General features: G+C 32.9%; 1 protein-coding gene across 9 annotated transcripts in view; it reads left to right on the top strand.

Moving 5' to 3' along the window:
- Positions 1 to 13919, top strand: part of LOC134535580 (very long chain fatty acid elongase AAEL008004-like) — a 349726-nt gene extending 335807 nt beyond the window's left edge. For all 9 annotated transcript variants that reach the window (XM_063374783.1, XM_063374781.1, XM_063374780.1 and 6 more), the window contains 2 exons: positions 7941 to 8077; positions 12972 to 13919. In XM_063374783.1, coding sequence (XP_063230853.1) covers positions 7941 to 8077; positions 12972 to 13142 — 308 coding nt within the window. In that variant the 3' untranslated portion in view covers positions 13143 to 13919. The remainder of the gene's footprint in view (positions 1 to 7940; positions 8078 to 12971) is intronic.
- Positions 13920 to 15150: the final 1231 nt, after the last annotated feature.

Here is a 15150-nt window from a genome sequence, read left to right on the forward strand (position 1 = left end):
TGCGAAGGCATGTGCAGTTCAAGCTGAACGACTGATTATTGGCAAAAATAAATGAAGTATTTAAGATGTATTACTAAGCATCTTGGTAATATTTAGTTTAAGAAAGTTCCACATCCACCGCTTAACTTATTTATTAAGTCTAGTTATAACAATGTAAAATCATGGTTTACATGTCACAAAATTATATTGAGTTAGTGAATAATTTACATTTTTCCAGTAAAATTCATAAGATATGTTTCTTTAAATTTAACTTTTGGCATAAGATTTTTGTAAGAAGTTACTTTTAATGTGTGTTGAGGAAAATCAATTATCTATGTACAATAAGTTAAGCATAGCTATGGAAACTCAGAAATAACTTTAAGGGAAGAAGATTATTTTTATGAGAATAGCCACGGCGAACACAATATTCTCCTACACCATTAACAATACAGTATCATGTAAACTCATATGATACTAACGGAAGATAATACGGGCACATGTCATTTAATTTCTGTTAGCTTGCACACCAATATTTTCCTCTCAGCTGGCTTCAAAACATTACTTTCTGATATTCGTTGGGCATGCATTTTATATATTTATAAAAATTGGTTTATTTTTGGTCATGAAATATTGGCACATATTCCAGCTGCCTTGTATGAAAATAAATTTATTATACTTTTATAATTTTAAATAAATGATGTTAATGTCATAGTTTATTAACATTTAAATTGGATCGGAGGCAACATTGAACTACGCAAGCCTTCTCTTTCAGGAAAATGTGAAACGAACACTTGATAAGGAAATTTAAACTTAATAATTGCTGGGGGTTCAATAGTTCCGAGCACGTTGTAGAGATGGGCAAAACTGTGAATACCAAGTAGCAACCTGAGTATGTTATTGTTATTGATTCCTACCTGTGAACTATACCTGTTATTTTTAAACATTTCTGATCCGGAATAATACAAATTATAAAACAAAAATGTTTACACAAAAACTTTGTGTTCAATATAAAATATTTAAAAATTATGTATTTTCGAAAGAAAAATGGATTGCCGTGTTCTCATTTGTAAGGAACTAATTAGATCGATTTTTGAATTTCGAAATTTGCAGATATGTAGGTTTTTTTTAAAAAATAAAATCGTTTGTGGTATTTAAAAAAAGAATTCCAGAATACAAGAATTACTCTTTCTTTAAATATATGGCATGTTAGGAAAATTAATTACAGTTCATTCCACTGACAGACTACCAGTTAAGTATCTACTAAACTTGTGTTGCCGATACAAGGTATATAAATAGCATTATTTTCAATCACGTCCTGATGTGTAGTAGATAATAATTTACCGTTAATGACGTTATAATAATTGATATATTTTACAATTTTTAAATAAAAAAGCTAATTTTTTAGTATTTTTCAATAAATGAGTTTTATCCATCTGTTGTTATGTTATCTCTCTGGTTAATTTTGGGTGCCAAGGCTTTGGCGATGGCATATCTTTAGCCTACTAATCGCAGATAAATACCTTATTGCAAACTAAATATAATTGAAACAGTATAATAAATTTTTAAGTATAAATTTTTAGATTATACTCTTAGTTCCTACGGATGAGGGCTGTGAATACACAGACATTACGCTCGGTCATTTAATCAACTACCACATGTTGTTTTTGCCACTTTCACATACCTGTAAAAATTGAATTAAATGCTCCTTCATAGCCTATCACTAGAGTCGGCCTCTCCTACTTGTTTAGATAGTCTGCTTCGGTTTCACCCTCGTTGCAATAGTGCAAAAGAAATTCGTTTAGAGAAAGATATAGGCTACTTTAACAGGTTCAAGCGTACAGCGTGCCAAAGTCCAAGTCATGATGACTCAGCTATATGCATGACAGGGCACATTGCTAAAAGAATGAGTATAGTGATCATTGCGTGGCCATGAACATTATGAATGACTCGACCAGACTGTTAGTACCGGTTTGCAGCAGGCTTGGAAACTTTACTCATCTTCGTAGCTAGTTGCATCACTGAACTGTATAGACACTTGCATTTCAGCTTTGAAATCAATACACTAATTATGCAAACAACGGGAATGTTGAGGCATAAAATAGTTGCGCCACAATTATCGCATGTTTATAATTACTACACTTTAACACAAAAAAAATTCGTTTAGAGCTTGTACAAGTAAATATTCTCCAGTCTTAACACCCACAAAATGTGTCTTCCTAGAATAAATATATAAGAAATTAATCTTAACCACGCAGTTACGTCCAATACACCCGCCTGTGAAAATCTGACCAATTTTTGCTGCCAAGGATTTAGCGGTGGCATATATTACTATCTTAGAATAATTTACTGATAAATTAACATAATTCAAACAGGATAATACAATCTTGAAGTTTTCAATTTTTTAAATTATTTTTTAATTGCTATTGATGAGAGATGTGAATGCACAGACATCACGCCCGGGCATTTAATCAACTACCAAAAATTAAAGTTGCATTATATAAGGTAACTCGTTGACATTAAAAAACTTAAATAATAAAAAATTGCTAAAATCTACATTAAAAAAATTATTCTCCACCAATGTTTGAAATATGGCCAACTATGATTTAGGCTGTTTAAAATTATGAATTTAAAATAAATTATAGAAATAAGCTAGAAAAAAATTTACAATATATTTTTTCTCATTTCCACTTTAAACTTAAATTATTTAGAAGGAAAGCTTTTTAATATTTACAACCTGGTCGTGGAACTAAAAAAAATAGTTATGCATAATCAAATTTGTGTAAAACAAACATAAGCAATATGTGGATTCAAAACACCACAAGTGACACAGGCGTGTTAAATTATTTCAAGTAGGTCCACTTAAGTTTTTATAGCAAAGCGTGATACAGATATAAGACTGAGAAAGATAAAGTAAGTCTTTAACAACACGTGGTTAAGTACTTAGGGACAAGATGAAGGGAAGTACTAAATCACTGTGATATCTGCTCTAATAATTCGGAGTCATGCCAAGTGAATTGTACAAGGTAATGACCTATCCCAAAGAGCACAACGTGTGATTTACATTAATATAAACAAACATTTTAACAAAAAAAAACCGACTTCAAAATAAACAATTCCAACCCATAATATTATTCACTAAAAAGTAAAAAAATAATTGTGTATTCTTCTACAACTTAATAATCAAATTACTTTTTCTACTCATCAATATGTATGTACGATCTATGTGTTTACCACGCAAGAAGGTAGGTAGGTACCAACCCACTTCAAATATAACTCAACACATACCTATGAATAACAAACAAAGATCAAAATGTTTTATAGAGTTCTCCTAAGTAAAATGAAATGAAAAATATTAGACTACTTAAAAGTCAATCAAATGATTACGATAATATAATGTAGTTACAATTATTGTTATTTTTGGAGTCGGTGTCAGCCAAGTATGCTAGTTTATTTGTTTTAATATACAACGGCAGCGAAAAGTAGGAACAGATTCTTTGCACAAACATTGATGACGTAACGTCAGTCGACAAAGCACACAAAACTAATCAACTATTTTTTTCCCCCAAAGCAAAATCATAAATGTTTAGATACTCGTGAGTATTTGTGTAAAACTCATGGAGGTAATAGTCTAGACTCTTACCTCCATGGTAAAACTACGTGATTTTATATGTTTCACAGTGGCAAAACACTTTTCTACATCGCAACTGCTATCAAGAAATGAGAATGGTTATGCTTAGCTTCGTAAAGCAAGTCTAGTATTTCTTATATCTTTGGGAAAAAATGTTGGATTGCGCATTGTTTTGGTTTCGCCTCTGTACAAACAGTGGTTTAAGGTTAAGTGTCTATGGTTAAGTGTTCGATGGTGACTACAATAACGTTGTAAAACTATTTACGTATTTTGAAAACGTATAGGTCACCATTGAAGATATTGGTATATCCATGAATGCATACAATATCTAAGGTAATTCATTTATGTTTTTGTTATCACAATTACATATGTGTGCAAACGATTATTATAATTGACTACACACCACAGCTGACGCTACGCTTAAAGGATGTTATGGATTTAAATAGTACGGAAACTCTGCATAAATGTACGAATCCATAACATATATTCTTATGAAAACAGTTTGAGCTTGGTTATGAACCGTTTCAGATTCGTTTCTCGTTCAATATCAACACCGTTCTTCTTACGGTATATCATTATGTTTAATATTGGCTATATTTTCAGGTCGCTGTTTGATACATTATGTCTCAGCATAATGTCTAATTGCAGTTCGTTTGTTTGGTTTAATTAGGTATTGGTATTTATGACGTTTCAAAGTCGTAGATAATTTAAAATTATATTGTCGTATAATAGTTAATTTGTAAATGGGTTTAATTAGGTATTTATATTGTCACAGTACTCACAGTATGTATAATAGTCAAATTTGTACAAAAAATTGGTTGTAGGTAAGGTCGGTTTACGGACGATAATTTTACGTGATAACGTGTTAACATCTAAAAACATTTTTGATGAAAATTTGCGTATTCTTCTACAACTTAATAATGAACGAGAGATAGATGCGTCACAAGCCCTCTCTGTATATAGTTTGTTTAGCCCTCTCCCTTGCACGCTCGGACATTTCGGAACGTGGCACATTTTCGTGCGTGCAGCCGGCGTTCATCGATTTATAAGACGTTATCACATCAAAAAATATTTCTTAAAATATTATCTTATTGTTATTGTTAGGTATATTGTAGTGTTTCCTTGGCTGACACCGACTCCAAAAATAACAATAATTGTAACATTATATTATGGTAATAATTTGATTGACTTTTAAGAAGTCTAATATTTTTCATTTCATTTTACTTAGGATAACTCTATAAAACATTTTGATCATTGTTTGTTATTCATAAGTATGTGTTGAGTTATATTTGAAGTGGGTTGGTACCTACCTGCCTTCTTGCGTGGTAAACACATAAATCGTACATACATATTGATGAGTAGAAAAAGTAATTTGATTATTAAGTTGTAGAAGAATACACACTTATTTTTTTACTTTTTAGTGCATATTATTTTGGGTTGGAATTGTTTATTTTGAAGTCGGTTTTTTTTGTTAACATGTTTGTTTATTTTTTTCATTTTTAGGGACTCTGAAGTACACGAACTAATTTGTCTGAATATGGGTAGACCTACTAAACGTGCTGGTCAAATGAGAAAGCGCCGTTTAAAGGAAACAAACGAAGTCATGGAGAAACGCCTATCTAAACAAAGGAAATCTACATCGAGGACAATCTCAAAAGAGACATGTGAAGAACGCAAAAATAGACTTTCGAAAATGCGGCTTTACACAGAAAAAGTTTTGAACAGGGAAAATATAGAAAAACGTAGTCATCGTATCGGCTTGATCAACGATCGTCTATCTAATGAGACGGAGGGGCAACGAGCAAAACGTATCAGCTTGATCTACTTTGTCATGGATCCCATGATCAGAACCTAACCAAACTCTCATTAAAATATCCTTGAAGTACGTCTTTTCCAATAAAAAAAAATTATCGAAATCGGTTGGCATGATATTGAGTTATTCGTCCTTTTGTCGCGCACACATTTAATGAAAATTTAAGACTTATATGGTTTTCTCATGGATGCCATTGTCAAAACTGGACCAAATTTAAATGGGACCACACGGGAAGCACCAGCTTTCAAATGAAAAAAGAATCATCAAAATCGGTTTACCCAGTCAAACGTACTGAGGTAAAAAACATAAAAAAAAACATACAGTCGAATTGATAACCTCCTCTTTTTTTTGAATTCGGTTAAAAATATAATCTCTAAATTTGAATTACTTTTTAGATAATGGAGAATAACTTCAAACGATGCACGCAAGAGTAAGATAGTAATATAATAAATTTATTAATTGCACAAAACTGTAAGATTGCTCTAATTAAGTTGTATGGTTATTAGGCTACTTATTTCAGCCAAAGTTACATTATTTTAAGTAGTTATCAATTTTTCATATAAGAAATGTTATATTCAAATAAATTCTATACTCTAAACTTGAATCATTCATTTGAAATAGTGGTACTACAATGACTGAAATTCTGCTTATGAGTTATAAATGACTGTGTGATCAGCCAGTTTCACTACAAATCCATGCCTAAAGAGCAAAACGTATTGGAAAAGTGGTGAAAAACAATGTTTAATCAGTGAGATTTAAAAACTGAAAATGAATGAATCTACTGATTTAAGTTTCAACACTGATTTCAACAGATTGGAGAGGTTACAAATATATTCAAATAGAGTATTTGGTCGGATATGGATCCTTATCTATACACTGGTTTAATAATTAATAAATAAAAATTTATAGAGATTTATATTTTGATGTTATAAACTAAAACTCACTTAATTAAAAAAAATACTTAAATTGCAAACTAACAAATATGTACATATAAATATATTAATTTACTTTCGATACAAATACAAAAAAAAATTTAAGTATCTGGGTTTTAAATATATATTTTCCCCATGTTATTTAACAATGTTTCTAAGCCAAATATGATGTTGACAATTCTTCATATGTCTTAAATAAATAATTTTACTCAAACAGTTAATAATAATGACTTGTAAATCATATAAGTTTCAGACAGTAACCATAGGATTGTTTATCTGCTTCAAAATTATGAATGTTTTTTACTAAAATAGTATTTTCGTAAATCATTACAATACAGAGATATCACTAAATAGCATTTATTCATTTATAAATTGTATGTGTAAACGTCTTATTGAAATATTTCCTTTCATAATTAAAAATAAATAAATATATACATATATATAGCGTAGTAACAATACCTTACATAACTTTAAAAAAAACAACAGCTTACCTTCAAGGCTTCACATGTTTGGCTTAGAGAAATTATATAGAAGGCTGTTTTAGTTTTGAAAATCAATCTATTATCAATCCTTCTCCATAACTAATTATGGTTAATTTGTGTTAAATAAATAAAGCACATTAAGTAACTTGAGTCGTTGTGAATATTAAATTTTCTGTGTATTGAAAAATCATCATTCTTTTCTATTCAAATAAACTGTGTGAATAATTCTGTCCACACGACAAGCAAACATAGTTATTTTAAAATTAAATATTTAGCTCATTGTTTTGAAAGTAACTTCATTACAAACGCAAACAACATCTTCTAGCCGTGCTCAGGACAGAATAAATTTTTACCTATTCTTGTAATTAATTTTCTGGTGATTAGTGTGTCCAGTCATAAGAAGCAGTTGCATTTTAATGGGCATTTACCTACCGTTTCCAGTGTAAAATGTCTGCTGTTAGCGCGGTCCTTTTTCCAGTGGGCTCTGTTGCCATATGTACCCAAAGAGAGCAAAACAATTGCGACAACACTTTATAAAGTTACGATAAAAAAATTTAATGTTTTAATTTTCAAAAGAAAATTTTGAAAAAAAACTATTTATTGTTTTTTTTTTCATCAGGAACGTTAATCTTTCTTCTACGGAAACTTCACTTAAATAGGCCGTTTTGGTTTCAACCCTTTTTTATATTTTAATGGTCGAAATTAGGCTCTTTTTGAATTAATAAAAATCCTTCTTAATAATAGAGACTGACTTCTACAAAAAGTTTCTCCTGTGAAATATTAATTATTCTTATAATTGTCATATTTTTCTTTCGGAATGTATAGAACTGTTTTAAAGACCCTATTTTATGGTTTTAAAAAATAACAAAAAGGTACTAAGTTTTAAAATGTACTAACACTTATGATAATTATCGATATTGTACAAATTAAGACTTTTAAAGTAAACATGCCGGATAGTGTCAGTCTGGCAACAGTGGGCACCACGTGCTCTGTGCTGAAATCCAAGCGTGAGACATCAAAATGGCATTCTTCTTTTTTAATAAGCACTGAAGAGACTGGGAACTTGTATTCCGTGCTCATGGCTGTTCGACACATTCTCCTTCCAGGTGGCCACGGTACGCTGCTGGGACTCATCAACTCCTTCGTGCACATCATCATGTACACGTACTACCTGCTGGCGGGCCTGGGGCCGCAGCTGCAGAAGTACCTCTGGTGGAAGAAATACGTGACGACGCTGCAGATGGTAATGGTCCGATACGCATACATCAGGGGCGGCTCCAGACTTGCGCCTTGCAGGGCTCCGTGCCAGCTATTAACTACACCTATGCGCCTGCAAAGTAAAACGTTGGTCATTAAATTGTAGAATCCTATTCATTATGTTACGTAAACATCAATTATTCACATTTTAATACCGCTAAATGCATATTTATTGTTAATGTCAAAATATTAATGTTCGTTTGTTCAAAATCTTAAATCTCAGAAAGTTCTTCACCGATAGCTTTGAAATTTTGACACAACGTTGCTTTCGAATACGCACGTGTTTTTATGTACCTAAAACCATAGTTATATACCATAGTTACAATTTTAAGTTAATGGTTAGCCTGTAAACGTCGATATAATAATTTAATTTTCAACAATTTTCGGGATCCTCTTTTTCTCTGTGGGATTTTACAACCACCAAAAAGTGTAATGGAGCCTTTGGTAAATCCACTCTCCCAAATATTAGGGCCACGTAAAGTCTAGCACCGCCTCGCAAACAGCTGAAAAAAACAGTTATTAATGTACTGGCTGGAAGAAGGATAAACGTACCTATATATTACGAAAATTTGTTCGAAATTTAAAATATTTTCTTGTGTGAGTTTTGTTCATATGAAAAAAGAATGTGCCAGAATTTTACCAATTAACTTTGGCTGCGACTACATCGTGGAATAATGGTTTCAAATAATTTTAAGACTTATGAACTTAAGTGATTTTCAATACCTTTGAATTTAAAACCCAACACTTTTCTTCGTTGCAAATACTAGAAACAGTATTTAATATTAACACTGGAAAATTTGTAATCAAACGAAGTTCTACAACATCCTCAAAATTTGCTCTAACATGGTTCAATTGACCTTTTTTTATCAAGCCCAATTATTTCGTAGAAATCATTTTACGTTGGTAGAAGAAATTTGCTTGATTAAAAATCATGCAGACGATTTATAACTTTTTTATATGTTCTATAGTATTTGAAATAAATGGATTTTAAACCTCACTTTCGTATAAAAATTATTTCTGAATTAAAAAACAATATTAATAAAACTTTTAAGATGTAATTTGTTGTATCTGTCAAATACAGGGCAGTCAAATAAAGTTTACTTTTTGATTGCTTGGTTTAAATAACACTAATCTTTAGTAAACATGAATAATGTTATGAACTGGGCTCAGTGCAGTACAGTTGCCCCTCGATAATCCGACACTTTTTAATCCGACGTACTCGGTAGTCCGACGCGCCGCCAGCAGTCTTACCAGCTGTTTGTTGTGGAAACAATACAAGCCTGCAGCGACATGAATATCTCCCCCCCCCCCCACCCTCCCCCCCAACCCCCCAGCTCACCGAACACTTATTTCGCGGGGACAGATCAGTTAGTGCGCAGTTGTAGTGTAGATCGGACGTTTAGTATTACTACTGCTGACTGTATTTACTGTTTGCTTTGTGCGTGTAGTGACAGTTTATAAATGGCAAGCACAAGTGTGAAACGTAAACATAAAACATTAAATTTATCTGAAAAATGGGAAATTATTATATGAATAGACCGTGGAGAAACTCCGAGTGCAATATCTAAAGTGTATGACATTGGATGACCTACTGTCTACGATATTGTGAAAAATAAGGAAAAAAATGAAAAATTCATGAAGTCTGTTGAAGATGAACCCATGAACAGAAAAACTCTTAGGACTAGCGAGCTACCCGAGGTCGAAGACGCTCTTTTTATTTGGTTCAAACAGCAACGGAACCGGAATGCACCTATTTCAGGAGACATTTTGAAACAAAAAGCCCAGTTTTTTTTTACCAATAAATAACTAAGAAAACTGACTTTCGCGCTAGTTACGGGTGGTTTGAAAACTTCAAGAAACGTCATGGTATAAGATTTATGCAGATGAGTGGCGAAAAAGTGTCTGCTAACGAGTCTGAAATCCAGGAATTCATCGGAAAATTTGACTCAAAAATCAATGAACTTGGCCTAGTTCCTGAACAATTTATAACGCCGATGAAACCGGCTTAAATTGGCGTCAGCTACCAACAAAAACATTTGTTACTAAAGAGGAAAAAAAAAGTTTCTGGGAGACACTTACAAAGAGGACGAATCACCCTGATTGTATGTGCGAATGCGTCAGGAACTCATAAGTTAAAACGTTTTTGTTGTTGGTAAATCAAAAAACCCACATGCGTTGAAAAATGTAAAGGTCGAATCTCTACCAGTAACCTACATGGCTCAAAGCCGTGCATGGGTCACCAAAGACGTTTTTCACACTAACAGCTTTGTCCCACAAGTAAAGCAAGATTTAAAATTAAGAAGTTACCAGTGAAAGCCCTTCTGCTGCTTGACAACGCACCCGGACACACTGACAAGGATGAATTAAAAGTTAAAACTGCCAATGGGTACATTGAGGTAATGTACTTACCTAAAAACACGACCGCTTTGATCCAGCCAATGGACCAAAACGTCATAAAGACTCTCAAGAAACATTAAAAAAAAGGGCCTTTTAATGGATGTTGTCAGTCAACCTAGTGATGACATTGCAATAATTTTGAAATCCTTCAAAATTAAGGATGCGATTTTGAATGCCGGATTTACTTGGCAGCAACTAAAAAGCACAACCGTGATAAATTCTTGGAAGAATATTTGGCCTTATAACCCACATCTTGCAACATGCAACTCTGCATTCAATGAATCTGAATCTATTTTAGATGCTGCACTTGAAATTTGTAACGAAGTGGAACTTGCGCCAGCATCAATTGAAGAGTTCAAGACATGGATTATTGAAGACAACCTTGCTACTGATGTGACAAACGCAGAAATAATCCAGGAAGTCACGACAGTCGATGACAAAGTGATCGAGGAGGCAGTGCCGGAGAAAAACTTCACTATCAGCTGTGATGAAGCGTTATCGGCAACCAAAACTTTGCTTCGTTGGTGCGAGGAGAGAGAGTTAGATTTTTCAAACATTTTGATGTTAAAAGGGATTCAAGAACAAGCAATGACGGACTGTATGCGTAAGAAGAAGCAGAAGAAAATCACAGACTTTTTTATTGTGTAAATATGTAGTATGTACTTTTTTTTACATATGTACTGTACATTTTACTTTACTTTATTTCCGTATTTCTGTTAAAAACTTATATAAAACCGTCATTTCGTAGCCAAGTTTTAATAAATTACATGTACTTATACTGTTTGGTCCTTTTTGCTAACTTCACTGTGTTCAAAAGCATTGAGAAAAAACATCTTTGATAATGTGACATTTTCGGTAATCCGACACGCCCCTGGTTCCTTACCTGTCGGATTATCGAGGGACAACTGTAATTACAATGTTACATATAAGTATGATGCTTAAAATGTAAGAATTATAATGTACGTTTTAGTATCAGGTATTAAAATTAACTTTAGTTTTCTGCTGTGATACAAACAGACAGATATTCACGTTTTCACATAATTTTTTTTTATAAAAAAAGTAAAATGTGTTTCTGTGATTGGGTGTTTGGCAAATAAATCTCACGCCAAATGCAAAAATCATTCTACTTGTAGACATTTAAACTAACTTAATTATTATTAATTGAAAAAAACTTTAATATATATTTTTTCATAATTGTCTTTCAAAACCTTATTTTATATTTATGGGTCTTAATCCATAAGGATAACTTAATATATTACGGACATTAATCTATTCCCTTTTTAAAATACAACACAGTTGGATACACTTTAAAGTAGTTATAATTTCTCTGAGAAAATTTATTACATAATAAATTGTTAGTAACATTTAAAAATAATACTGTGAATGTTTACTATCCAAATAATATGATTAATTTCCTATGCATCTGACTTTTACCTATAAATATAAAAGAGTTAATCATATGTTTGCTTTACAATTCCGATAATATTTTACGGGAAAAAAATTCCCAATAAATGTTTTTTTTTTTTTTTTTGGAAATTAAAAAAATTATAGAATTTAATGTATCTTTCATTTAATGACAAACATTGTCAATTACTATGCCTTATTGATTTGAAGCTGGGAAATTGCAGCAGATTGGCTGTGGTTCAGGAACAGAAATATCTTTTCGTTTTCACATTTGAACACATATGATAGTGATGATAAAGACAGATTATTGTCTTACGATCTGTCAACATAATTTTCAAAACATCAGATGATGTAAACACGGCATTTGTTTAAAAATTACAGACGCACTCCACAAAACCTGAAGAATGCATGAGATGGCATATGGTATGGAGCACAACCTTTTGGAGGGGGGGGGAGGAGGGAGGAGGTAGGAAAGGAAACGGTAATACTCAGAGAAAACCCAGAGGCTACAGAAACGTCCGCCACATTTGCGGAAATATGGGTTTGATCCCGCAGGGATTTTAACCATGGTCGCCTTGGTTGGACAGTTACAGTTAAATTTAGTTTTATTTTTCACATATTGTTCACTTTACAAGTTATACTTGGACAGTTCGGCGCTCGTGCTCTTTTTTAAATTATATATAGTTATTCACATTCTTACATTGTACAGTGATACAAAATATTTATTTTAACAAAAGAAAAAAAATTGAAAATTTTGTATTGCAAAACCTTTGGCGAGTGTTTTAACCACTCAATCAGCACTCCTCTTGATAAAAATTATTAAATGTTTATTTGAAAATGTAGGTACAAATTGTAGTATGAAACAATTCCAGCATTGAAAATTTAACTTCCATAGTGTTATGATCTTTTACTACATAAATATTTTGCCAACTGCGTGGGGCATGACGTATTTTTGGCAGTTATTTTGGCAAATGTTCCTTTCAATGTTGGGAACGCAAACTGTGTAGTTCACTTACACGGTCTGTGTCACGGAGAGTCTATGGCTGACGGCGTTCCGTTCGCGTCACTTTTTCCCGTAGGTGCAGTTCGTGATCGTATTCCTGCACTCGTCGCAGCTGCTGCTGTTCGAGTGCAACTACCCGAAAGGCATCGTGGCGCTGCTCGGGTTCAACGCGCTCTACTTCCTCTACCTGTTCGGCACGTTCTACTGGAAGACGTACGTCGTGTCGTCCCGGCGGAAACAGAATTGAGGATTACTGACAGCCGCCGCCAGATACTTGTAGTTCCCTCACCGACCACCCGCAGCGCGGTCGGAACACGCCAAGGAGGAAGACTAGCCTTCGCCCGCCATGTTGGATTATTGAAGTGTAACATCTTAGCTTTCGGTTTACGGAATTGGTATGAGTGATTTTGTGGATGAAACGGAAGTAACGTGAAAAGGTAATGTGTAACTACGGTCAGTATCGTAGCTAGGATTTCCGTTTGGGGGGGGGGGGGGGGGGGGCTGCCCACAATTTGATATTCACCCATCCCCTCCAATAAAGCGGGGGGTCCAGAAAAATTTTCGACTTGAAGGTGCAATATGTGGCTATGCTAGCAGTTTTCTTGACTTATTGTAAAAAAAAAATGTTTAAAACTTTTATAGAGGAAAGATTTTAACACCAAGTTTGATAAATTAAAAAAAGAGAGAATATTTTAATCATGTGAGCTGTGGCTTTTATGTGTAGATCTTTAAGTATAGATACTCAATTTTTTTTTGTAAAGTCAGCCTGCCCAGCGTATTTTTAAACCTGAAAACCTGACAAGATACAAAACTACTGGAACTGTTTCTGGATGTTTTTCGTTCGATTTAAAGAAAATCATAGTTATAGCTTAAGGAAATTTTAGCAAAAGTAATTTTTTCTACTAAGGTTGGAAATTAACCTCATTTCATGACAATTGTAAGATGTTGTATATATACATAATTTACTTGTTCTTCAATATTGTTCCCGAAATATATTAAATTGTATCTCAAGCTTAAGAAAAAATCATGATTATTTCTTAAAAATTCTAATATCATTATAATAACACTTACAATTAACTATAAAATAATGAAAATAATGATAAAGTGGACACAATTATTTTTTATCTTCTAGCGAATCTGAATTGCTAGAATATAATAATTTCATGTTTCGTATAACAGTTTAAAAACATTCAAAACATTACTGATTGAATATTACATAAAAATATAGTTTTGAAATATATAACAAATATATATGTTTATGGCTTGTGAAATAGTTAACAATCAAACCATTTAAAATGAAGTAACCTCGAAGTTTTGAAACATAACACAAAATTACAAAACAAATAGAAAATTTCAGTTCACAAAATAAGATGCACTCCTTAACTATCATAGCAGACATTACGTAAATGTACAGGATTTTTTCATTACAAAATATATTTTATACTAAAAAAACCTCAAGATAATGGCAGTCGTCTAGAAATCTGTCCATATTCTTTTACAATGTCTTCTACGTGTACGTTTACATCTCTATGAACTGTCATTAAAGTTAGTGCAGTAAGTCTTTCTTCGCCAGTTTTGTTTCGCAGACAAGTTTTGAGTCTCTTGAGAGCGGAAAAACTTATCTCAACAGAAGCTGTAGTAACTGGAAGAACAGATAAAATCTTCAGAAGAACTGCCATGTCATTGTCGATTATTTTTAGCACTTCAAACACAGTCATGACTTTTGTTGCTTGTGTTTGGTGTTCCCTGCAGCTCATCTTCCACAATCTCCATTCCGCTTCCAAAATAGTTTTGTTGCTATCTTTAAGGTCATCTTTGTAGAATTCAATAACTTTCTCGATGTCAGTGAACTGTTTTTTCACTGCATTTTGTGGTAGAATACACTCCAGGCACAGTAAAATACTTTTGTGCTTAGAACACTTGTCTTTCAAATGCATCAATATTTCATCAAGGTATGGTACGAAAACTACTCGCCTATAATACTCCTACGTTGTTTCGGAATCGCTGAGTTCCTACCCTTCGTGGAATTGTTGGTAAAACACCAACTTTCAAAGCCTTATCTTGGGCATCGCTGTAAACCACAGCGAATTCATTTTCACAGTTCTCCCTTATTTCTGCGATCATTCTTTCCACGTGTTCAATTTTGGCCATGGCTGAAAACAGATCCAATTGCTCTCGTTCGTGGTAAGTTATCGACAACATTTTTGACATGACCAGTAGCGTAACAATGAATTCAAAAGAGCAGAAATTTGAGT

The sequence above is a fragment of the Bacillus rossius genome, chromosome 8 (assembly GCF_032445375.1).
Source record: "Bacillus rossius redtenbacheri isolate Brsri chromosome 8, Brsri_v3, whole genome shotgun sequence".
Taxonomy (NCBI): Eukaryota; Metazoa; Arthropoda; class Insecta; order Phasmatodea; family Bacillidae; genus Bacillus; species Bacillus rossius.